Source organism: Pelobates fuscus, chromosome 1 (assembly GCF_036172605.1).
Source record: "Pelobates fuscus isolate aPelFus1 chromosome 1, aPelFus1.pri, whole genome shotgun sequence".
NCBI lineage: Eukaryota > Metazoa > Chordata > Amphibia > Anura > Pelobatidae > Pelobates > Pelobates fuscus.
In genome coordinates, this window is record NC_086317.1 from 496876265 (window position 1) to 496903515 (window position 27251).

At 43.8% G+C, this 27251-nt stretch overlaps 1 protein-coding gene across 2 annotated transcripts in view; it reads left to right on the forward strand.

Moving 5' to 3' along the window:
• The window catches only part of ILK (integrin linked kinase), a 42186-nt gene that overhangs the window by 1803 nt on the left and 13132 nt on the right, over positions 1–27251 (forward strand). Inside the window, exons 1-5 of one of the 2 annotated variants that reach the window (XM_063433433.1) lie at positions 22952–23124; positions 23375–23507; positions 24063–24228; positions 24321–24416; positions 25567–25663. In XM_063433433.1, coding sequence (XP_063289503.1) covers positions 23419–23507; positions 24063–24228; positions 24321–24416; positions 25567–25663 — 448 coding nt within the window. In that variant the 5' untranslated portion in view covers positions 22952–23124; positions 23375–23418. Of the gene's footprint in view, positions 1–22951; positions 23125–23374; positions 23508–24062; positions 24229–24320; positions 24417–25566; positions 25664–27251 lie in introns of those variants that run through there. The other variant, XM_063433436.1, reaches the window with a different exon arrangement.

A 27251-nucleotide genomic window follows, 5' to 3' on the forward strand; every position in this document is an offset into this window, starting at 1 on the left:
CATACATTATATTATTATTATACATTACTATTATTAATATTATTATTATACACTGTGTGTGACTGTCTGGGAGCTCAATCTCTATTATTATTATTGTTGTTGTTATTATACACTGTGTGTGACTGTCTGGGAGCTCAATCTCTCTTATTATTATTATTATTATTATACACTGTGTGTGTAACTGGCTGGGAGCTCAATCTCTCTTATTATTATTATTATTATTATTATTATTATGATTATACACTGTGTGTGTAACTGGCTGGGAGCTCAATCTCTATTATTATTGTTATTATGATTATACACTGTGTGTGACTGTCTGGGAGCTCAATCTCTCTTATTATTATTAATAATAATAATAATAATTAATAATAATAAGAGAGATTGAGCTCCCAGCCAGTTACACACACACAGTGTATAATAATAATAATAATAAGAGATTGAGCTCCCAGACAGTCACACACAGTGTATAATCATAATAACAATAATAATAATAATAGAGATTGAGCTCCCAGCCAGTTACACACACAGTGTATAATCATAATAATAATAATAATATTATTATACACTCTGTGTAACTGGCTGGGAGCTCAATCTCTTATTATTATTATTATTATTATTATACACTGTGTGTAACAGCCTGGGAGCTCAATCTCTTATTATAATTTATTATTATCATACATTATATTATTATCATATTATTATACATTATTATTATTATTATTATTATTATACACTGTGTGTGTGTGTGTGTGTGTGTGTGTGTGACTGGCTGGGAGCTCAATCTCTATTATTATTATTATTATTATTATTATTATTATTATACACTGTGTGTGTGTGTGTGTGTGTGTAACAGCCTGGGAGCTCAATCTCTTATTATAATTTATTATTATTATCATACATTATATTATTATCATATTATTATACATTATTATTATTATACACTGTGTGTGACTGGCTGGGAGCTCAATCTCTATTATTATTATTATTATACACTGTGTGACTGGCTGGGAGCTCAATCTCTATTATTATTATTATTATACACTGTGTGTGTAACTGGCTGGTAGCTCAATCTATCTTATTATTATTATTATTATCATATTATTATACATTATTATTATTATTATTATTATTATACACTGTGTGTAACTGGCTGGGAGCCCAATCTCTCTTATTATTATTATTATTATTATACACTGTGTGTGTAACTGGCTGGTAGCTCAATCTATCTTATTATTATTATTATTATTATTATTATTATTATTATTATCATATTATTATTATTATACACTGTGTGTAACAGCCTGGGAGCTCAATCTCTTATTATAATTTATTATTATTATTATCATCATATTATTATACATTACTATTATTATTATTATTATTATACACTGTGTGTGACTGGCTGGGAGCTCAATCTCTATTATTATTATTATTATTATTATTATTATTATTATTATACACTGTGTGTGTAACTGGCTGGGAGCTCAATCTCTCTTATTATTATTATTATTATTATGATTATACACTGTGTGTGTAACTGGCTGGGAGCTCAATCTCTATTATTATCATATTATTATACATTACTATTATATTATTATTATTATACACTGTGTGTAACAGCCTGGGAGCTCAATCTCTTATTATAATTTATTATTATTATCATACATTATATTATTATCATATTATTATACATTACTATTATTATTATTATTATTATACACTGTGTGTAACTGGCTGGGAGCTCAATCTCTATTATTATTATTATTATTATTATTATTATTATTATACACTGTGTGTAACAGCCTGGGAGCTCAATCCCTTATTATAATTTATTATTATTATTATCATACATTATATTATTATTATACATTACTATTATTATTATTATTATTATACACTGTGTGTGACTGTCTGGGAGCTCAATCTCTATTATTATTATTATTATTATTGTTATTGTTATTATACACTGTGTGTGACTGTCTGGGAGCTCAATTTCTCTTATTATTATTATTATTATTATTATACACTGTGTGTGTAACTGGCTGGGAGCTCAGTCTCTCTTATTATTATTATTATTATTATTATAATACACTGTGTGTAACAGCCTGGGAGCTCAATCTCTTATTATTATACATTATTATTATTATTATTCACTGTGTGTAACAGCCTGGGAGCTCAATCTCTATTATTATCATATTATTATACATTACTATTATATTATTATTATTATTATTATTATACACTGTGTGTAACAGCCTGGGAGCTCAATCTCTTATTATTATTATTATTATTATTATTATTATTCACTGTGTGTGTAACAGCCTGGGAGCTCAATCTCTTCTTCTTCTTATTATTATTATTATACACTGTGTGTGTAACTGGCTGGGAGCTCAATCTCTCTTATTATTATTATTATTATTATTATTATTATTATACACTGTGTGTGTAACTGGCTGGTAGCTCAATCTATCTTATTATTATTATTATTATTATTATTATAACTGTATGTTTCAATGTAACTGTGAAGCACTTTGGGCAACAACATTGCAATTAAATGTGCTATATAAATAAATACTAACAGTTACTCCGCCCACTCCAGTTGTAGACTACTGATGGAGGCAAGAACACTTCACACAATTTCCCCAGAAATTGTAGCTTTTCTAGTTATTATTATTTTTATTATTATTATTATTATTATTATAGCCAAATTTGCCACCCTAACTCCTCCCACAGTTTTTACACTACATAGACAAAAATTTACCAAAACGTGCAGATTGTTCCCGATCGGATTGCTATTACTTTGTGGAACGTTTCGGCGAATGGTTCTCGGAATATCGTCATTCTTGTGGCGAAATTTGTCCCATAGGAATGAATGGCAAAGAGTGGGAGCTGGCAAAAGCAGAAAAATCAGGACATGATTTCTAAACTGCCACCACTCCCTCATTTTCAGGCCCACCTACACAAATCTTATATCAAAACGTTCAGCTATCCCTGCTGCCACTAAAAATTTCCACAGCTAAGCCATAGTCCTGATAGTTTTCGCAATATGACCATTTGTTTGCAACTCACGCCGTCCATTGACATTCATTGAAACTCCACTCTGCAAAGCTCACATTTGAAGGGCAATTTCTAAACTGCGACTGTGCCTTCATTGTTAATATTGCAGAGACATACTATGCATCAAAATGTAGGTCTGGGTCTTGTGATTCTCACAATATAAAGCTCTTCGCTGTAGGATTTATAGTTTTTTTAAAATACGACAGTGTAACGGATCCACTGGCACCCCGACTGTGTACCTCAGTTGAAAGATGCTCCTAGCGCTTCCAGAGGACTCCAAGCACTCCACCAGACACCATAAGCACCGCAGGCTGCAGCTATCTCCCTTCAGAACGAAGCAGGAACAAGCTCTTACAAGAGCTCAGTGATTATAGCAAGGGAATATGCCTAGCATAGCAATCCCTTGTATCAGATTCCCCCAATAAGAGACAGGACTCAAGTTGAGGGTAAAAATAGAACTCCCTGGCTGCTAGCTTGCAGCCCTTTTTATTAGGTGCTCCCATGAAGGGGAGGGACACACACAGTAACGTACATTAACCAATCACACAATAGTTACATCCCACACATAGCCCTCCCCTCTACCTGCAAACTAATTATCTGTACACACAGGAAAATACAATTATCCTAGGTAGGGAAAATACAGTTTTTACACAACATTCATAACTCCCAAAATATACATCAGAGCTGGGGTAGTCTCAGGGTAAGGAAAAAAGGAAGGACAGAGGCCAGCGGCGCTCTGCCCAGTTGCCAGCTCTTCCGCTGGGGGGTCAGGGAACAAAGGAGTTGACTGGGGAGGAGAAATATCACTTACCTCCCCCTGGTACTCCGGCTGCTGCTGGGGGGGGAGGTCGATGCTCTCCACTTTCTGTAACTCCAGCTCTAGTTGGGGATCTGGGCCGGTTGCCCAGCATCCCTGTAGGGCCGGTGGAGAGATCTCGGTCCCATCTCCACCTGCCTGCAGGGGGTCCTCCCAGGACCAGTCTATGAGGTCCTCTACCTCGGGTACCTCTGGTTGCTGTTGGGGAGGGAGACCGGTTGTCTCTTCCTCCAATAACACATTCTGCCGCTGGGGAGTGAGACCGACTGTCTCCCCTCCCTGTAAAACATACTGCCGCTGGGGATCTGGGCCGGGTGCCCAGCATCCCTGTAGGGCCGGTAGAGAGACCTCGGTCCCATCTCCACCGGCCACCTCGGTTTCTTCCTCGTCCCACTCTACCTGTGGCTGGAGTTTCTCCCAACGTGCCCACTGGCCTTCCCTCAACGCCCTGTGTTGTAGGTTCCGGGTCACCATGTCCCACACGAACCGCACGTATTTCTCCTCTGGATTGGGTCCGTAAAACTTCAGGTGCAACCCTACCATCATGCCAAACTCTAGTACGGAGTAGCTATACGCCATGCTTGCTGTAGCCACTGCTGGTTCCATTATGTTGCTGAAGATAGGGACGCTGCACAACTCCACACGTTACCGGTGTCTCTGAGCTGCTTCTCCTCGCACTAGGACGCCATCCCACCGCTTGCCACCAATGTAACGGATCACCTGGCACTCCGACTGTGTACCTCCGTTAACCTCCCTAGCGGTATTCCCGAGCGTGACTCGGGGTTAATTTTCGCTGCCAGAAGCGGTAACCCCGAGTCACGCTCGGGGTAGATAACTCCGAGTCTCCTTACCTTCTCCTTGCGATCCAGCGATGTCCCCGCTGTGATTGCCGGTGAGAGCCCCGGCGGATGCCTCCATCTGCCCTCCTGGATCCGTCTCTGTGAGCCGCAGAGGCTCATGGGGGCGGAACTGGGCGGGTAATTCAAATGTATAAAAGTGACACACACACAAAGTTAGGTGATACAGTGAAATCCTGTCAGATTACATTGTATCACCTCAGATCATCCTACACTGCCCTGCCTGCCCTTTTTGCTGTAATTTCTGCCCATAAAATAATTTTTTTACCATGGCATCAAAGCGTCACTTTAGCATCTCCAAAGCGGGTTTGGATCAGATGAGTGACAGCGGCAGCGACACAGAGCCCCTCGCAGAATTGAGCGACTGCGATAGCGATTCGTCATCCGACTCTGACAGTGACCAGAGAAGTGGCGACAGCGACGATTCTGCACCCGAGCTCAGTGATGTGCGCACTTGGTGCCTTATTGATTGCGGTATGGATGAGGTACCGCCGCCAAGATTTCCGTTTACTGGATCACCTGGGATGAAGGTAGACGTTGAGCACAATGATCCTTTGGCATACCTAAAATTATTTCTCACAGATGACGTCATTGAAAAGATTGTCACGGAGACAAATCGCTACAACGAGCAGCAATCAGCTACTCTGCATAGCAAGTTTTCCAGGAACAGAAAATGGAAACCGGTGACTAAAGAGGACATCTGGAAGTTTCTGGGGCTAATACTTCTTCAGGGGGTGGTGGGGAAACTCCAGCAGAAATGGTACTGGACTACCAATAAATGGCTGGCAACCCCATTTTTTGGCACCATCATGTCAGAGTACCGATTTTCCCTCATAATGAAGAATTTGCACTTTACCAACAACGAGGAATTTGACGAAGCCACACATCCAGCGCCAAAACTCAAGAAGATCTGGGAAGTATACCAAATGATTCTAAAAAATTTCCAGCAGGCCTATGTGCCAGATAGAGACATCAGCATTGATGAAAGTCTGATGGCTTACAAGGGACGCCTCAGCTGGATTCAATACATCGCATCCAAGAGAGCACGGTTTGGAATAAAATTCTATATGCTCTGCGAGTCTGCCACTGGCTATATATGGAATTCCGTCATATACACCGGTAAAGGAACACAATTCAACCCCAGGTACAGCGGCTATGGGATGGCAACGTCATCAGTCCTTACACTGCTTGAGCCATTGCTGAATCAGGGGTATTGTGTGACAACGGACAACTTTTACACATCGCCTGAGCTGTACGAGTTTCTGATAAAACACAAGACTGATGGATATGGAACCATTAGGGCCAACCGACGTGACCTGCCATCTATGTTTGCCAAGAAAAAACTGAAAACAGGAGAAATGGTTGCCTGGCAGAAAGGAAAGATAATGGCAATGCGTTGGCGTGACAAAAAAGACATATGCCTAATGAGTACAGTGCATAACACCTCCACTGCCATGGTCCACACAAGAGGTGGGAAAGATGTCATGAAGCCATAACTTGTGATTGACTACAACAACACCATGGGAGGAGTCGATAGAGCTGATCAGGCGATGACATTTTATCCGGCTATGCGGAAACAACAAAAAAAATATTAAAAAAAAAATCTTCAGGCATCTACTGGAACAATGCCTCTGGAATGCCTATATACTGCACAGAGGAAAGAGTGACATGCCTCTTGTTCATTCTGACTTTATCTGGAAGGTGGCGGAGCGGATTTTTGTGAACTACCAAACGGCATCAGTGGCCGTGAACAGATCTGGACGTCGTGCTGTTGACGTTGTCAACCCAGAACGCCTGACTGGTCGTCACTTTATGGATTACATCCCGCCAACCGCAAAAAAGGCAGCACCTACAAGGATGTGCGTAGTTTGCTGCTCAAAGCGAGATAGCAATGGAAAAAAAATCCGAAAGGAAACCAGATTCCATTGCCCTGATTGTGATGTCGGTCTATGTGCAGTCCCATGTTTCAAAATTTACCACACCCAGGATGTTTACTGAATTTTCTTTGTTTGACAAATTTCATTATTTATTACATTATTGAATAAAATTATATTATTTATTAGATTATAATTCATGATTTTATGTTTCGAACTTTATCACATCTGAGAGTACTTTTGGTCAGGTTTAAGAAAGTAATTACTGGCCTACAATACATAACACCAAATTTCCATGCAAAAAAATGGTACCGCTTTTGGTACAAAATTCCTGACATAATCATACCGCCAGGGAGGTTAAAGGATGCTCCTAGCGCTTCCTGAGGACTCCAAGCACTCTGGCAGACACCACAATCACCGAATCGGAGAAGCATATAAATCCTCGCAAGCCTCTGAATGCTGTAGACAGTTGAATAGGAACCATACGAATAGGTTTGCACACCTAGCAGTCAAACTGGAACAGCATGCAATAAATCCTCCCCCAATAATGAGACGACACTTCACTTTGAGGGTTAAACAGGAACTCTGGACTGGCACATCCAGCCTGGCTTTTATTTCCATCTTACACATTTAAGCCTGCCCACAGGGGAGGTGTAAAATATCCAATAGCATAGATGTTACCTCCCACACCTCTCCTCCCCTTAGATTAACACTTAACACAATTATACATACAGTTAAAACATACTTTATACCCAACTTTCATAACTCTAAAACCATACATCACATTCACATAAAAATACATATTCACAATCAATCCATTCGGGGGAACAACATACTCAAAAATCATACGAATTGGACCAGGGGTTCAAAAGTTAGTACAAATGTGCATTTGACCTTCTGGAAGCATGGTTTTTCCAGCTCAAACTAGTTCCCCAGAATCCTCTATCCTGGAGACAATGGAGAAGCTGATTTAATTATATCCAGGGACAAACACAGCCTCCATTAAGCACATGTTACCAGCAACCACCAAAAGACATAAAAATACATAACTCCTGTTATACTAAACAGAACCCCCACATTCAACCCATGGCTTGGATCTTGGATCTGAGCGCTCAACATATCCAAACAGCGCTCAGATGCCACAAACACAGTTCAAACGCCATGGGGTTTAAGTTCGTATGGGCTGATGAGAGGGCCCATAATCCTGGGGCAGCCCAATAATCCACAGTATGCCCAAATACCGTGCATAAAGGGCCAAATCGCCCAGGGACCGTAGTCACAGGGTAAGAGGCGGGCAAGCAGCCCCCTCCAAAACACAGTGGCGAAGTGGCTTTCGCTACAGACAGTTTGAAGATGGCAACCGCCAGTGACGTGAGCAATTTGGAGCAGTTTGTTTCTAACCGCTCTTCTCTGCCCTGTTTGGAATCTATTAGTTCCTGTTGGCAGTTGGTGGAATGTTCGAGGCATTTGAAAGCTCTTCTCTGCCCTGTTTTGAATCTATTAGTTCCTGTTGGCAGTTGGTGGAATGTTCGAGGGATTTGAAAGCTCTTCTCTGCCCTGTTTGGAATCTATTAGTTCCTGTTGGCTTTTGGTGGAATGTTCAAGGGATTTGAAAGCTCTTCTCTGCCCTGTTTGGAATCTATTAGTTCCTGTTGGCAGTTGGTGGAATGTTCGAGGCATTTGAAAGCTCTTCTCTGCTCTGTTTTGAATCTATTAGTTCCTGTTGGCAGTTGGTGGAATGTTCGAGGGATTTGAAAGCTCTTCTCTGCCCTGTTTGGAATCTATTAGTTCCTGTTGGCTGTTGGTGGAATGTTCGAGGGATTTGAAAGCTCTGCTCTGCTCTGTTTTGAATCTATTAGTTCCTGTTGGCAGTTGGTGGAATGTTCGAGGGATTTGAAAGCTCTTCTCTGCCCTTGCTGTAGAGTGAGTGAACCACACTCCAACCTTTCCACAGTTACTCCAACCACACAACAGTTACTCTGCCCACTCCACCCAGTTACTCCGCCCACTCCAGTTGTAGACTACTGGTGGAGGCAAGAACACTTCACACAATTTCCCCAGAAATTGTAGCTTTTCTAGTTGTTGTTGTAATAATAATAATAACTAGAAAAGCTACAATTTCTGGGGAAATTGTGTGAAGTGTTCTTGCCTCCACCAGTAGTCTACAACTAGAGTGGGCGGAGTAACTGTTAGTATTTATTTATATAGCACATTTAATTGCAACGTTGTTGCCCAAAGTGCTTCACAGTTACATTAAAACATACAGTTATAAAAACATTAGCAGGTGCAAAAGGCCCTGTCTATGACATCACTTGCTGCTGCAGCCTGGCACAGGTCAGAGTATTTTTGCGGTTGCCATCTTCAAACGGTCGTATTTTAAACACTATAAATCCTACAGTGAAGAGCTTTATATTGTGAGAATCACAAGACCCAGACCTACATTTTGATGCATAGTATGTCTCTGAGATATTAACAATGAAGTCGCAGTTTAGAAATTGCCCTTCAAATGTGAGCTTTGCAGAGTGGAGTTTCAATGAATGTCAATGGACTGCGTGAGTTGCAAACAAATGGTCATATTGTGAAAACTATCAGGACTATGGCTTAGCCGTGGACATTTTTTGTGGCAGCAGGGATATCTGAACGTTTTAATATAAGATTTGTGTAGGTGGGCTTGAAAATGAGGGAGTGGTGGCAGTTTAGAAATCATGTCCTGATTTTTCACCTTTTGCCAGCTCCCACTCTAGCTTTGCCATTCATTCCTATGGGACAAATTTTGCCACAAGAATGACGATATTCCGAGAACCATTCGTCGAAACGTTCCACAAAGTAATAGCAATCCGATCGGGAACAATCTGCACGTGTTGGTATATTTTTGTCTATGTAGTGTAAAAACTGTGGGAGGAGTTAGGGTGGCAAATTTGGCTATAATAAGAATAATAATATATATGTGAGATAACAGTAAGTGGTATTGCTATGCAAGAACACTTAATAATATTATTATATCTAGTGGCTTTATCCAATTTATATACCGTGTGAACTGCCTGGGAGCTAAATATATATCTAACTGGGAGATTTACTGTTAATATAATAGTCTAATATTCTGTACTGTTTGTATCTAACTGGATGATGTATTATATATACTGTGTGTATCTAACTGGATGATGTATTATATATACTGTGTGTATCTAACTGGATGATGTATTATATATACTGTGTGTATCTAACTGGATGATGTATTATATATACTGTGTTTATCTAACTGGATGATGTATTATATATACTGTGTTTATCTAACTGGATGATGTATTATATATACTGTGTGTATCTAACTGGATGATGTATTATATATACTGTGTGTATCTAACTGGATGATGTATTATATATACTGTGTGTATCTAACTGGATGATGTATTATATATACTGTGTTTATCTAACTGGAGAGCATTATTATTACTACGTATTCTGTTGCCTTATCTTACTGGTTTAACATACCTACTTGGCACACACTAGGGATATAACCTGATTATATCGCCCTGGCTCTATACTCTGTATGGAATGGATCCAGATGGATGGTTGGAGAGTGAAATGGCTGGCCTTGTGGTTATATTCCGGTTGTTCCCTCTCTGTGGCCGTGTCCCATGATATAAATGAGATAATTGTGGTGGAATAAGGAAAACTGAAAAAACCTGATAAGCACACTGCCTAGCTAGTATATAAATATCCACCCTAGCCAACTAGCGCAAAACACCATGTCTGGGTAAACACACTGTGTGTGGGATATTATATACATTCCCTGGGGGGTATACACACTGTGTGTGTGAGATTATATACATTCCCTGGGGGTATACACACTGTGTGTGTGTGTGTGTGTGTGTGTGTGAGATTATATACATTCCCTGGGGGTATACACACTGTGTGTGAGATATTATATACATTCCCTGGGGGTATACACACTGTGTGTGAGATATTATATACATTCCCTGGGGGGTATACACACTGTGTGTGAGATATTATATACATTCCCTGGGGGGTATACACACTGTGTGTGTGTGAGATTATATACATTCCCTGGGGGGTATACACACTGTGTGTGTGTGTGTGTGAGATTATATACATTCCCTGGGGGTATACACACTGTGTGTGAGATATTATATACATTCCCTGGGGGGTATACACACTGTGTGTGAGATATTATATACATTCCCTGGGGGTATACACACTGTGTGTGTGATATTATATACATTCCCTGGGGGGTATACACACTGTGTGTGTGTGTGAGATTATATACATCTCTGGGGGGTATACACACTGTGTGTGTGTGTGTGTGAGATTATATATATTCCCTGGGGGTATACACACTGTGTGTGTGTGTGTGATAATTATATACATTCCCTGGGGGTATACACACTGTGTGTGAGAGATTATATACATTCCCTGGGGGTATACACACTGTTTGTGAGATTATATACATTCGGTCGTCGAGTGCCTGGAACTGAAACCGGCTACTCGATGATACGAACACCGCTGGACTTCCAGAGCGTTCGGGAGTTCCGCTCACATCTCATTATGTTCCCCATCGGTGTTTGGTAGTTTCAAACCGAACTCGATGGTTAAGTGTATTTTGTGCGGCGTTCGGTTGGTTTAGCTGGGATCTGAGCGGTATTCTCACTAAATGTACCTGCAGACCCCAGCTATCTACCGAACATCTGTTCGTGTAAAAGAGCTGAATATTGTGTAAATTACAGATTTTTATGTAAATTGTCGGTTTTGCTGCACGAGGGGATAATCCACTTAACCGTCCATTTTAGTATCCCTCTCGTGCAGCAATGCCTGCTGGGAGAATTACAATGCCTGATGGGAGAAATCCCCTGAAACATCTGTAAGGAAACCCCTTGCACGGGGAACTGCATAAATATGGAAGCCTGTGAATAAAGCCAGTTAGTTGACTCCCAGACTGTGTTTCGTCCGGTTATTGGGAGAATTGGGATATTGCTGTGCTTTCTAACTCTGACTGTGGATTTTCCTGTGATACCAGCGGAGATCGTGGATTATACTACTGCACTCCGCTACAGAAGTGTTTATGGAAGGCTGTGCAGGTCACATGCAGGGAGGTGTGACTAGGGTTCATAAACAAAGGGATTTAACTCCTAAATGGCAGAGGATTGAGCAATGAGGCTGCAGGGGCATGTTCTATACACCAAAACTGCTTCATTAAGCTAAAGTTGTTCAGGTGACTATAGTGTCCCTTTAATTTTTTTAATTTTTTTTTGTATTTTATTTATAATAATATATATATATATATATATATATATATATATATATATATATATATATATGTGTGTGTGTGTTCTAAAACTTTACACAAACAAAGTAAAAGCAGGGTCTGTCTTATTTGGGTTCACCCAGATAATATGAAGGATATCAGACACATGCTCCGCAACCCATGGGTCACACTAAGGGACCTAGCCCAGACGATAGGCCTGTTGTCATCCTCTATTGAAGCCATCTTTCCAGGACCATGCGCTATCGGACACTTCCAAGCCTGAAGGCTCACTATCTCAGGTCTTCAGCCTTGTACGACCGAGTCATTGGTGACTTCGACATATGGAGACCTGGAACAGCAAGGAGAGTTTCAGACCAAACTCCAGGCATTGTCACTTTTCCTGGTCACACCACATTGGAGGAGTCAACCGTGGTTCTCTCTCTTGCTTGAGTTGTCGTGCGAAGACCCTCTACTACTCCCTGTCTCCAAGTGTCTCCTACGGGATCCACAAGGGACGTTCTATGCCGTCACGCTTTAAGTGGGCTTTAAAGCTGTTGTGACGGCATAGAACGCCGTAACGGCTTTGAGCCCTGGAGCGCCCGGGATACTTACCTTCCCGGCGCTCCGCTTCGGGAGGACTGCCTCACAGCCCAGGCAGCCCCCCCACGGCAAATCAGGCCCCCGGGGACCATGTGATCGCTCTCAAAGAGCGATCACATGGCCCCCTATAGCTGGCTGTGGATCTGCCAGCAGGAGGACTGTCTAAAATATCAGACAGTCCCCCTGCTGGTGGGAAAGTAAAAAAAAAATATTAGGTTTAAAGATAAAATAAATATATATATATATATATATATATATATATATATATATATATATATATATATTTAACGTCATACATAGTGTATTTTAATACTAATTTAAGTACATATATTAGTATTAAAATACACTTAGAATGACGTTACATATATATAATATACATATATTATATATATATAATAGATATATACACATATATTTTATATATATATAAAAATACGTATAATTACAATAATAAATAAATAAAATAAAATTAATAAATAAAATATTGAAACAAAATTTAATATAAATTATGTATACATATGTAATTTCATTCTAACTGTATTTTGTTATTAATATATTTATATATGTGTGTAACAAAATACACTTAGAATGACATTCTATATATATATATCTATCTATATATAAAATGCAAATAACCGCAAATATATATATATATATATATATATATATATATATAGGAAACATGGGGGGATGGTTGCACTCACCTGAACATGCTTAAATGGGGTGCTGCTGGGGGCCATATTATACAATAAACAATACACAAGATCCAGCGCACTCTCCTATCCACTAAACAGCAACTTCAATGTTGACAGATTTTATTAGTTTGTAAAAGTTTTTTTTAAAAAACACCTAATCTAGGCAAAAAAATGGGGATTTAGTTACATTATATGATCATACATTGCATAAGCCTGCCACAACATCAACGTCAATGCGTCAAACACCTAGATTAGGTGTTTTTAAAAAAAAAACTTTTACAAACTAATAAAATCTGTCAACATTGAAGTTGCTGTTTAGTGGATAGGAGAGTGCGCTGGATCTTGTGTATTGTTTATTGTGTGTATATATATATATAATTACATAAAAGATTACATTAGTATACACGTAGAATTGAAATACCTATAAATGCATATATATTAAAATTCTACGTGTATATTTAAGTAATCTTTTAACATAATTAGGTGATTTGATTAATTAAAATTTGATTGACATACCTGACAACACAGGGAGAAAGTGCAGAGAATTTAAGCACTATATTTGACCCTGTAACTCTCCAAAACACCATAAAACCTGTACATGGGGGGTACTGTTTTACTCGGGAGACTTCGCTGAACTCAAATATTAGTGTTTCAAATTGGTAAATTGTATTACAACGATGATATTTTAAGTAAAAGTGAAGTTTTTTGCATTTTTTACAAACGAACGGCACTTTTATGGACTATATTATTGTTGTAATATGTTTTACTGTTTTAAAACACTAATATTTGTGTTTAGTGAAGTCTCCCGAGAATAACAGTACCCCCCATGTACAGGTTTCATGGTGTTTTGGAAAGTTAGAGAGTCACATATAAGGCTTGCATTTCATTTTTTTGACATTGAAATTTGCCAGTTTGGTTATGTTGCCTTTGAGAGCGTATGCTAGCCCAGGAATGAGAATTACCCCCATGATGGCATACCATTTGCAAAAGTAGACAACCCAAGGTATTGCAAGTGGGGTATGTCCAGTCTTTCTTAGTAGCCACTTAGTCACAAACACTTAATTTAATTTTATTCATAATGAATTATGTTCCATATATGAATAGTTAATGATAAATTAAAGCCCTGTTTCCCCTGAACAAAATGATATATAATAAGTGTGGGTGCATTTAATATGAAATAGGGGAACTACGGGTGAACAGACATATAGCGCAAATTCCAGTTTTTGTTTACGTTTTGTTTTGATCAGAACGTGCACTATTGACTCCGTCCTGAAGGGGTTAAAAAAAGTTCTGTTAACTATTTCTTTGCTGCTGGAGGTTTTCAGTAAAGAAGGTAAAGCAAATATTCGCCTCCTGTCTTGCCATAAAATTTAGATTATTCCCTCACCGAGGCTAGAATAATCCCTATTTGCTAATAGACAACCCTTTTTATCCATTTTTGAAAAAACTTTAAAGCGGCACTGTCATGCCGAATTCAGTTTTTTTTTTTTTAACCCCCCTCCCGCCTCAACTACATCCAATCGACCCCCTAGTAATCCCCAAATGCCCCTATGCCCCCCACATTACCTATTTTTTATTCTTTATTTTCTGCCCCGATCTATATTCAGGGTGCCGCCATCTTTGTGTGGGTAGGTGAAGTCCCTGTGGGACACGTCATCTGCCCACACTAGATAGCCCTGAGATTCCCGCACATGCCCAGTGAAACACCTGGACATGCGAACGGGAATTTCACCCATTCATTCATTCATCAGACAGACGAATGAATGAATAGAAAAAATCAGACGAACAAACTAACACTGTGTATCAGTGTTCGTTTGTTTGTTCGGTTTATTACAAGGAGGGAGCTACCGACGTGCAGCTCCCTCCTTGTAATATGTAACTATAGAAGCGGCAGGGAGCATTGCTCCCCACCACTTCATAAGCCCCCCAGGTCCCCTCCTCACTCTATGGGGGTCAATATGACCCCCATAATAGCACAAGGGAGATTAAAATCTCCCCAATGCCCCTACTCGCTATATCGCGAGTAGGGGCATGTCCACTAAAAAGTGAGCAGCCTATGGCTGCTCACTGTAAAAAAAAAAAGGGTAATAAGGGGGGGTGGGGGCCATAATGGGAATGAGGGGGGACCTACTGTCCTCCCCTCAGGCCCCCACCCCTGGGCGGCGGGTGGGGGCCATAATAGTAATAAGGGGGGGGGGACCTACTGTCCTCCAGCCCCCGGCCCCCACCCCTGGGCGGCGGGTGGGGGCCATAATAGTAATAAGGGGGGGGGACCTACTGTCCTCCATCCCCCGGCCCCCACCCCTGGGCGGTGGGTGGGGGCCCTAATGGAAAAAGGGGGGGGGTCCTACTGTCCTCCCCCCCGGCCCCCACCCCTGGGCGGCAGGTGGGGGCCATAATAGTAATAAGGGGGGGGGGGATCTACTGTCCTCCCCCCCCCCCCCGGCCCCCACCCCTGGGCGGCGGGTGGGGGCCATAATAGTAATAAGGGGGGGGGACCTACTGTCCTCCAGCCCCCGGCCCCCACCCCTGGGCGGCGGGTGGGGGCCCTAATGGAAAAAAGGGGGGGGGACCTACTGTCCTCCCCCCCGGCCCCCACCCCTGGGCGGCGGGTGGGGGCCATAATAGTAATAAGGGGGGGGGATCTACTGTCCTCCCCCCCCCCCCCCCCCGGCCCCCACCCCTGGGCGGCGGGTGGGGGCCATAACGATAATGGGGGGGACCTACTGTCCTCCCCCCGCCCCCACCCCTGGGCGGCGGGTGGGGGCACTAAGTAAATTCCCCCCCCCCCCATCAAGGTGACTAGGGGTGCCCAAGCCCCTAGTCACCCACCCCCCACCCAAATAAAAAATGCCCCTACCTACCCCCCTCACCCTAAAAAATAGTGAGGGGGGAATAAAATTGCTAACCTGTAAAGTAAAATTAAACTTACCATTCGACGTCTTCTTTTTTCTAAAATCTTCATTTTTCAGCCCCAAAAAAGGCCAAATAAAAAACCATCATAGCCGTCGAACTAAAAATAAAATAAAAAACCCGAGCGCAAAAAAAAAAACCCGACGAAAAAGAAGAAACCCGAGCGCACAAAAAAATAATCCATCTTCACCCATGGAGGGCTCCGCGCAAACTGAGCTCCGCAGGGCGGGGCAAGGCTTATAAAGCCTTGCCCCGCCCTGCAATTAGCCTAAGAAAACTCTGATTGGTGGGTTTAAGCCAATCACAGTGCTCTGTGTCATTTTACAAGCGTGGGAAAGTTCTTTGGAATTTTCCCACGCTTGTAAAATGACAAAGAGCACTCTGATTGGCTTAAACCCACCAATCAGAGTGTTCTTAGGCTAATTGCAGGGCGGGGCAAGGCTTTATAAGCCTTGCCCCGCCCTGCGGAGCTCAGTTTGCGCGGAGCCCTCCATGGGTGAAGATGGATTATTTTTTTGTGCGCTCGGGTTTTTTCTTTTTCGTCGGGGTTTTTTTTTGCGCTCGGGTTTTTTATTTTATTTTTAGTTCGACGGCTATGATGGTTTTTTATTTGGCCTTTTTTGGGGCTGAAAAATGAAGATTTTAGAAAAAAGAAGACGTCGAATGGTAAGTTTAATTTTACTTTACAGGTTAGCAATTTTATTCCCCCCTCACTATTTTTTAGGGTGACGGGGGTAGGTAGGGGCATTTTTTATTTGAGTGGGGGGTGGGTGACTAGGGGCTTGGGCACCCCTAGTCACCTTGAGGGGGGGGGGGAATTTACTTAGTGCCGCCGCCCAGGGGTGGGGGCGGGGGGAGGACAGTAGGTTCCCCCCCCCCATTATCGTTATGGCCCCCACCCGCCGCCCAGGGGTGGGGGCCGGGGGGGAGAGGACAGTAGATCCCCCCCCCCCCCTTATTACTATTATGGCCCCCACCCGCCGCCCAGGGGTGGGGGCCGGGGGGGAGGACAGTAGGTGTCCCCCCCCCTTTTTTCCATTAGGGCCCCCACCCGCCGCCCAGGGGTGGGGGCCGGGGGCTGGAGGACAGTAGGTCCCCCCCCCTTATTACTATTATGGCCCCCACCCGCCGCCCAGGGGTGGGGGCCGGGGGGGGGAGGACAGTAGGTCCCCCCCCCTATTACTATTATGGCCCCCACCCGCCGCCCAGGGGTGGGGGCCGGGGGGTGGAGGACAGTAGGTCCCCCCCCCCCCCTTATTACTATTATGGCCCCCACCCGCCGCCCAGGGGTTGGGGCCGGGGGGGGGGAGGACAGTAGGTCCCCCCCCTATTACTATTATGGCCCCCACCCGCCGCCCAGGGGTGGGGGCCGGGGGGTGGAGGACAGTAGGTCCCCCCCCCCCCTTATTACTATTATGGCCCCCACCCGCCGCCCAGGGGTGGGGGCCGGGGGGGGGAGGACAGTAGGTCCCCCCCCCTATTACTATTATGGCCCCCACCCGCCGCCCAGGGGTGGGGGCCGGGGGGTGGAGGACAGTAGGTCCCCCCCCCCCTTATTACTATTATGGCCCCCACCCGCCGGCCAGGGGTGGGGGCCGGGGGGGAGGACAGTAGGTCCCCCCCCCCTACTACTATTATGGCCCCCACCCGCCGCCCAGGGGTGGGGGCCGGGGGGGAGGACAGTAGGTCCCCCCCCTCATTATCTTTATGGCCCCCACCCACCGCTCAGGGGTGGGGGCCGGGGGGGGGGGGGACAATAGGTCTCCCTCCCTTATTTTACTTTACGGCCCCCACCCGTCATTTAGGGGTGGGGGGCAATATTTTTTTTATTTTTTTTCTACAGTGAGCAGCCACAGGCTGCTCACTGCTTACTAGACACGCCCCTACTCGCGGTATAGCGAGTAGGGGCATATTATTTACTAATACTAAGTAATCTTTACTTAGTATTAGTACATTTGGCTTCAAGACCAATTCAGGTCTTTCAGCCTTTTAGTAGATAGCTCTCTGATACCGTGGGAATTAGGGAGTTATCTACTAAGCGGCTGCAAGATGCAGCCACAGCAATGAATAGGATCGGAGTTTCATTCATTAGAATGAAATTCCGATCCGAACAAAGTACCGAATTGCATCCTAACACCAATGGAGAAACTCTTCTCATTCTGTTAGGATGCAATTCGGCAGTTTTGCCGGCGTTCTGTCTAAGTGACAGGACGTTCGGCAATACTGACAGGAAGCATTGTGGGAACTGGGAGGAAAGCTAGGGATCATGGGAAAATTTGCTCTGACCAGCGGAAATGAAGCACACTTTGCTCCTCCGCTGGTCAGAGCTGGTCAAGCGGAGGAATCCTCCATAAGACAAAGAGTCCCTACTTTGTCTTATGATTTTAAAGAAAACTAAAGAAGACAGGAAGAAAAGAATAACAGATCCTGAGAGAGGGGGAGAAGAGGAAGAGATTGAGGAAAGGTAAGTTCGGCATGACAGTGCCGCTTTAATAAATCCAAAGAAATTGCAGACCCGTTTTTCAACACTCTTGAATTGGTTTCTTTATAAATGGTTGCACATTGGAATATGTTAATAAGCTGGAACGCAAATTCTTGATGTATAATGTGTGAAAACGTGATGTTTGATGTAATTCTGTTATTTTACTTGTTGTAACTTCCTCTTTAAGGTGCAAATGCATGTTTTCTAGGAAGTGGTCCTGTATCGGTTCATCTTTCCTGTGCGCTGTGCAATGCCCCATGTAAAACGGTTTTAATGTTTGTATTGACTGTAAATTTACTCTCAAGAAAATAAACATGAATTTAAAGGGGCATTATTGTCACCAAAACAATCTTTGCTTAATGACGTTTTGGTGTGTATATATAATGCTCCTGCAGTCTCACTGCTTAATTCTCTGCCATTTAGGAGCTAAATCACTTTGTTTATACAGCTCTAGTCACACCTCGCCTGCATGTGTACAGCCTCCCATACACTTCCTGTAAAGAGTTGTCTAATGCTTGCAAATTGTGTTTAAAACTTAATGAAGCAGTATGTAGTCTGTTAGAAATTGTTTGACAACTTACTATGGTTCGTCAGGTGCTTGCCTTGCACTACCGGGAGCAGCAGCTAGTTACACTCAGTCACCACTGTGCCAGCTGCTCTCCCGAGACCCCAGGTAAGTTGTCAAGCTGCTTACTGGGGGGTGTTGGGGGAACATAACCACTACAGTGCACTGTTTGTTAAATAAACGCTCTAAGATGAGAAATAATGAACGTGCCCCCTCTCCCCCCAAAAAGCCAACTATCGTATTCTTACTCGCCGTGAGTATCGTGCCAGTGGCCATGATCTTGCCTTACGGATTGCTATATAATTATTTTTCTTAGATCTTTTTATTGGAGTTACATTGATAAACTTACACTTTTCCTTTAACGTCATGGAATTCTGACATTAACCGTAGAATGTGGAACTGCACTCAATCCCAAATGAAAAGTATCCTGGTGTAACCAGTCCCAGTACCAGGAACCAAATACTTGATAAAGAAAAAAAATAGAAGAGAAGTCCAGGCACTCCAGGATACAAAAAGGCAAATTTATTGAACCCACTGCCACTCTCAACGTTTCGACCTACAGCTCGACAAAGACTGTGTAGGTCGAAACGTTGTGAGTGGCAGTGGGTTCGTTAAATTTGCCTTTTTGTATCCTGGAGTGCCTGGACTTCTCCTATTTTTTTTCTTCATTAATAGTAGAATGAACATAACATAAAGGTTATTAGATTTAATCACCTCCTCCCCTGACTGCTGTAATCAATACTGATCAAATCCAAAACATTGGGATGGTAGTGTTCATGCGCAATCCGCATCGCCTCATAGAGATGCATAGACGCAACGTATTAATAAACGGGGAGTCCTCCTTGTGCCATGGCATTGGGTGGGAGGGGATTGTGGCGGACCGCCTGGTACCCCGACTGGGTACCTCCGCAAGTCACACTTCCTAGTTATCCCTGAGATACTATAAGCACTGCACCGGACACCATTAGCACTGTAGCCCTCTTTAGCCGCCGCAGGTTGGCTGGGTTCTTGCCGTCTCTTCCCACCCTGGGCCAACACATGGATCCAGCACCCAGTGGGTAAACCTCTCCTCCAAGAAAGTAACGCAGTATAGCAATCCCCCCCACACATTAGCCGAGGCTTAATACTGGGAGTAGCACTCACAATTTATTCACACATTTAAACCCCCAACAGCCTCATTTACATACAATAGGTTACATAGAGCACTATAGTACACGGAAGGGGGGGGTCAGACAATAGCAAGGGCTGATAGGAGATTGAGGAGGGACATAGCAGCCAGTTTAAACTGGTCTGGCAGTGTCTCTGGGACAGTGCCCTGCTGGTGAAACAATAGGACAGGAAAAAGGGGGAGGGGAAGAGGCACAGACAAGCAATACATTCAACATACTCCTCCTCTGTGTCTCAAAGATAATTAATTATCTCCAGGTACAGAAAAACACACAATTTACAAACACCCCAAAAGTACCCCCACGATCCATGGAAACCCCACAAGAGTCACATCCTCGGATAGCCCTGATCTGGGTGACCAACCTATCCAAAAATTACCCAGATGGATTCAGTGGTTCGGATTTTCCATGGAAGTCAATGGTTTTTAACATGTCTTTTTACATGGCCCATAGTCTTTGTCACAGGGATTAACGGGACACTATAGTCACCAGAACAACTACAGCTTATTGAATTTGTTCTGGTGAGTAGAATCATTTAAAAAAATAGTTACAAGGTGTAATGAATCACAACTACTAAAACTGGCAGCTACATACGTTTCACACGCGTCTAGAAATGAGTGAAAGCTCAAAAATCAAAGTATGTGCGCCCAAAAGTTAATACTTTAGGAAATGTATAATATATTTATTGAGTTATAACTCATATAAGATCACTATAAATGTAGATAAAATTACAAATAAATATAAGTAAATCAATCAAAACAAACAAAAAATGAATAAAAATATATAAACATGAACCCACTGTTCTCAACAATGCACAATGAATTCTATATTCTAGATCCATAGTATGCATTGTATAAAGTAGAATATCAAACCAGCTGCCTAATAAGTGGCACAAATGATATGAAAAAGAAACAACATCACATGTATACAAATGGAAAAAATAAAAATAAATAAAGGAAAATAGGACCTGCCTCGGTGTGGGCCCCCCACCGAGGTGTGTACATATATGGAAATCGAAACTTGAAAAAGCAGAACTAAGTAGACCATAAATGAAGAAAAATAGGTATGAGTTCTAAGCAGCAGACCTCCATCAGAGGGCAATGAAGTACACCGCGGTCGGGATCTTCAAAAAAGACCGCGGTGTAGTTGTAGCAGACCACCCACAGCTGCAGCCGATGGAACACAAACAAGCCGTGAACTTATACCGCGGTCGGAGTCTTCACAAAAGACCGCGGTATAGGTAGATGAAACGGCGGTCAGTGAACCCGAAGGTCTTCACCTTCCAGGGATCCGGAGTGAAATGGCACAAAGAACCTTCACTAACAAAAAACTAATAATGAATAGCTAAAATGAAAAATAAGGTAAAATCAAAATAGGCAGCCGGAAAACACAGCGGGTCCAGTGATGAAATGCAGCCACGTCTACGCGTTTCGTCCCGCCCACGGGACTTTATCAAGACTAGATAGCTGCAAAAAAGACCTGATTTAAATACCCCCAAAACTAATGAAGTATTTGGAGTAGAATCATTACCTTCAGGCTTTTTTCTGTAAACACTGTCTTTTCAGAGAAAATGCCGTGTTTACATTACAGCCTAGTGATAACTTCACTGGCCACTCCTCAGATGGCTGTTAGAGATCCTTCCTGGGTCATGGCTGCCTAAAATGCATCCAAACATTCAGTATCTCCTCCCTCTGCATGCAGACACTGAACTTTCCTCATAGAGATACATTGATTCAATCCATCTCTATGAGGAGATGCTGATTGGCCAGGGCTGTGTTTGAATTGTGCTGGCTCTGCCCCTGATCTGCCTCCTTGTCAGTCTCAGCCAATCCTATGGGGAAGCATTGTGATTGGATCAGACTACCACTTCTGATGATGTCAGCAGACTGCTTGTTTATTTTTCTGAGTCTAACAGCATGCAGAGTCACAGCTTCAGGCTTGAATACAGTAAGATTTTACTATATTTATGGAGGCATGAGGGGCCCCGGGGGCTAGATGGTGGTTTTAACATCATAGGGACAGGAATACATGTTTGTGTCCTGATCCTATAGTGATCCTTTAAAGACAATTGAAGGTGAACGTGCCATTCTACCCCCAGCAGTGTAGCCAGGCTGGGCAATTGGTGTATTGGTGAGGCACTTAATGCCTTTATTTTTATTTTTTTACTGCTGTGGGGTTTGTTTGTTTTTTCTTATATACTTCGAATGCGTAAAATAAAATTCTGGCGCTTTCTAAACTTTCAGGGTTATTTACTAAATGGAGAGTTCAAGGTAAATTCTAAGTACATTTCAGATGCAGGGTAGAAATAGCTAAGCTGGAAACATTTGCAGCTGTGCTCCCGGTTTGGCTACTTTTGGCTTAGAAGGGACACAATAGTCACCAGACCAGCTACAGCTTAATGTCCAGCATGCAGCTGAAGGAGCTGCTTCCTGCGTTGTCTAACACTTATTTGATGCATCTCTATTTCAATGTCTCCCTGCAAACGCTAAAAATCAATGTATACCTATGAGGAAATGCTGCCAGGTCGGTGTTTGACCCTGCCCCCAAACCACCTCTTTGGCTGAGATAATCAGAATTGACCATCTCATCCAATCCTAAGCTTTCCTATGGGACTTGTGCGGTGCTGGGAAAAATGGTATGTTTTCTACCTGTTAATAGGTTCCTAATGTGTTTTTAACACTATAGGGTCAGAATTACATGCTTGTTTGTGTTCCTTTAAATTTGAAATTCACATTAAATTCTCATGTTGGTACCACAGCGCCTCAAGGTCCAAGGCTGTCCAAGGCTGTCCTGCGTGTGTTTTAACCCTGTCCAAACATACTATTGGGTTTATAGGTAATCATGGTGTGTGTGTGTGTGTGTTTGTCTGTAAACTGCCAGCGGAGCTACATTTGGGTTTGTTGGTATTCATTGTGTGTCTCTCTCTGTATAACTGTGTGTGTATAGAACTGCCAGCGGAGCTACATTTGGGTTTGTTGGTATTCTGTGTGTGTGTGTGTCTCTCTCTCTGTAGAACTGTGTGCATGCGCACGCAAAACACCCAGAATTATGTAAGTGCTGATTTAATCCCTGTTTCTTTCTTCAGTTGCTGATTGAAGACCAGCATAGGTTCTCCTGTCTGTGATCAGCATGGATGATATATTCACCCAGTGCCGTGAAGGAAACGCAGTGGCTGTCCGCCTGTGGCTGGATAACACCGAGAACGACCTGAACCAAGGGTGAGCAGGCACCAACATGTTGTGAGAGTTTTAAAAATGGGGTGAATGAATGCAATAAAATCCACTGGTCTCTGAGGTAGATGGGTTTCCACCAAGTTTCTAATAAGTATTTTAGGTGTGATTCCGACAGGACACACAATCGGTTCCAAAATCCCAACACAGAACCAGTCGTGATCTGTATTGTGCCCAACTCTTTCTTTTCTGTGGATGGTTTGGTGGATCGAAGCAGTCTCTGGACAAGATGGAGATTAAAACACAGTTCGGTAATGGTATTTACTGCTAGGAGGGTATTTTACAAACCAGATCCTACCAGCCATAAAAATAACTACATATCCATGAATGAGTGGTGAAATACAGCAAATCATCGTGGTAAAGATGGTCACAAAAGGTCCAATAATCGAGGTGGAGAATCTTCCAGTTATTCGGTAGCTGAATGTTTGCTGGGTGCAATGTGAGCGTTTCTTAAATTAAAACCCAGTTAATTTCCATTTTGTTTGGAGCTCTCCGGGATTTACGCCTTCTCATTCTGAATATAATCCCTTATCTTGATTGCAGCGATGACCATGGCTTCAGTCCGCTGCACTGGGCTTGCCGCGAGGGCCGCAGTAATATCGTAGACATGTTAATAATGAGAGGTGCGCGGATCAATGTTATGAACCGAGGGGATGACACTCCGCTACACCTTGCTGCCAGCCATGGCCATCGTGATATTGTGCAGAAGGTAAGTGCCCTGTTACCCCTTGTTGATATGATCACACAGACCCAGAACAGGCCTCAAGCAGGATCCATTCAGAATGTGTGTCCTTCTTTCAGCTCATCCAGTACAAAGCGGATGTGAATGCTGTCAATGAGCATGGGAACACGCCGCTGCACTACGCCTGCTTCTGGGGACAGGATGACGTTGCTGAGGTTTGAACAGTCTGTCATATAACAAACTAAATTACACCCCAAATTTTCCTAATACACTGATAGCCCTCCCTGCTGTCACTCATCCCCTCCTCCCCCTACTGATAGCCCTCCCTGCCGTCACTCATCCCCCCCCCCACTGATGGCCCTACCTGCCGTCACACATCCCCCCCCCACTAATAGCCCTTCCTGCTGTCACTCGTCCCCCCTCCCCCTACTGATAGCCCTCCCTGCCGTCACTCATCCTTCCTCCTCCTCCCCCCCACTGATAGCCCTCCCTGCCGTCACTCATCCCCCCCCCACTAATAGCCCTCCCTGCTGTCACTCATCCCCTCCTCCCCCTACTGATAGCCCTCCCTGCCGTCACTCATCCCCCCCCCACTGATGGCCCTCCCTGCCGTCACTCATCCCCCCCCCCCACTGATAGCCCTACCTGCCGTGACTCATTCCCCCCCCAATGATGGCCCTCCCTGCCGTCACTCATCCCCCCCCCCACTAATAGCCCTTCCTGCTGTCACTCGTCCCCCCTCCCTCTACTGATAGCCCTCCCTGCTGTCACTCATTGCCCCCCCGCCATTGATGGCCCTCCCTGCCGTCACTCATCCCCCCCCCACTAATAGCCCTCCCTGCTGTCACTCATCCCCCTCCCCCTACTGATAGCCCTCCCTGCCGTCAATCATTCCTCCCCCCACTTGATGGCCCTCCCTGCCGTCACTCACCCCCCCACTAATAGCCCTCCCTGCTGTCACTCATCCCCCCTCCCCTACTGATAGCCCTCCCTGCCGTCACTCATCCCCCCTCCTGCCGTCACTCATCCACTGACAGCCCTCCCTGCCGTCACTCATCCTTCCCCCCCCCCACTGATAGCCCTCCCTGCCGTCACTCATTGCCCCCCCAACTGATCGCCCTCGCTGCCGTCACTCATGCCCCCCCACTGATGGCCCTCGCTGCCGTCACTCATGCCCCCCCCCACTGATAGCCCTCCCTGCCGTCACTCATTCCCCCCCCTGCTGATAAACCCCCCTGTGTCACTCAGCCCCTTCCTCCCCCCATCGCCAAACTATGTATTACCTGTTCTTGTAACCATTTCTGCACAAATTATGGCTCATTTACACAATGTAGGACAATCTGTGTTTTTTGTTTTGTTTTTTAGGATCTAGTTAACAACTCTGCACTCATCTATATTAGTAATAAATATGGAGAAACCCCTTTGGATAAAGGCAAAAACCATCTGCGAGAGATTCTGAGAGGTAAGCGTGTTGGCTGAGGCCAGGAGGATGTATATTTGACTAATGACACTACACCTTCTATCGGTTCAGTAGGTCCATCTACTAGGTCATAATACCATGTGTAACGGATTGGTCAGTCTATCTTCTATCTTACACCACGCTGTGTGACGGATTGGTCAGTCTATCTTACACCACGCTGTGTGACGGATTGGTCAGTCTATCTTACACCGCGCTGTGTGACGGATTGGTCAGTCTATCTTACACCGCGCTGTATGACGGATTGGTCAGTCTATCTTACACCGCGCTGTGTGATGGATTGGTCAGTCTATCTTCTATCTTACACCACGCTGTGTGACGGATTGGTCAGCCTATCTTACACCGGGCTGTGTGACGGATTGGTCAGTCTACCTTCTATCTTACACCACGCTGTGTGACGGATTGGTCAGTCTATCTTACACCGCGCTGTATGACGGATTGGTCAGTCTATCTTACACCGCGCTGTATGACGGATTGGTCAGTCTATCTTACACCGCGCTGTATGACGGATTGGTCAGTCTATCTTACACCGCGCTGTATGACGGATTGGTCAGTCTATCTTACACCGCGCTGTGTGATGGATTGGTCAGTCTACCTTCTATCTTACACCACGCTGTGTAACGGATTGGTCAGTCTATCTTACACCACGCTGTGTGACGGATTGGTCAGTCTATCTTACACCGCGCTGTGTGACGGATTGGTCAGTCTATCTTACACCGCGCTGTGTGACGGATTGGTCAGCCTATGTTACACCGCGCTGTGTGATGGATTGGTCAGTCTACCTTCTATCTTACACCACGCTGTGTGACGGATTGGTCAGTCTATCTTCCACCGCGCTGTATGACGGATTGGTCAGTCTATCTTACACCGCGCTGTGTGATGGATTGGTCAGTCTATCTTACACCGCGCTGTGTGATGGATTGGTCAGTCTATCTTAAACCACACTGTGTGACGGATTGGTCAGTCTATCTTACACCGTGCTGTGTGACGGATTGGTCAGCCTATCTTACACCGCGCTGTGTGACGGATTGGTCAGCCTATCTTACACCGCGCTGTGTGACGGATTGGTCAGCCTATCTTACACCGCGCTGTGTGACGGATTGGTCAGCCTATCTTACACCACGCTGTGTGACGGATTGGTCAGTCTACCTTCTATCTTACACCACGCTGTGTAACGGATTGGTCAGTCTATCTTACACCACGCTGTGTGACGGATTGGTCAGTCTATCTTACACCGCACTGTGTGACGGATTGGTCAGTCTATCTTACACCGCGCTGTGTGACGGATTGGTCAGTCTATCTTACACCGCGCTGTATGACGGATTGGTCAGCCTATCTTACACCGCGCTGTGTGAAGGATTGGTCAGTCTACCTTCCATCTTAAAATGGTAAAGTAAATGTACTTGAAAACAACAAGTGCCAAATACACACACCACTCCCTGTGTACCAATAGAAAATGATACTTATACATGTACAGATGTATGTAGGAAATATTCCATGTAGTAAATTCCTATAACACAAAAAAATGGTACATAGTATAGACTGTATAGACTGGGTCCCTCATTTTTTGTGG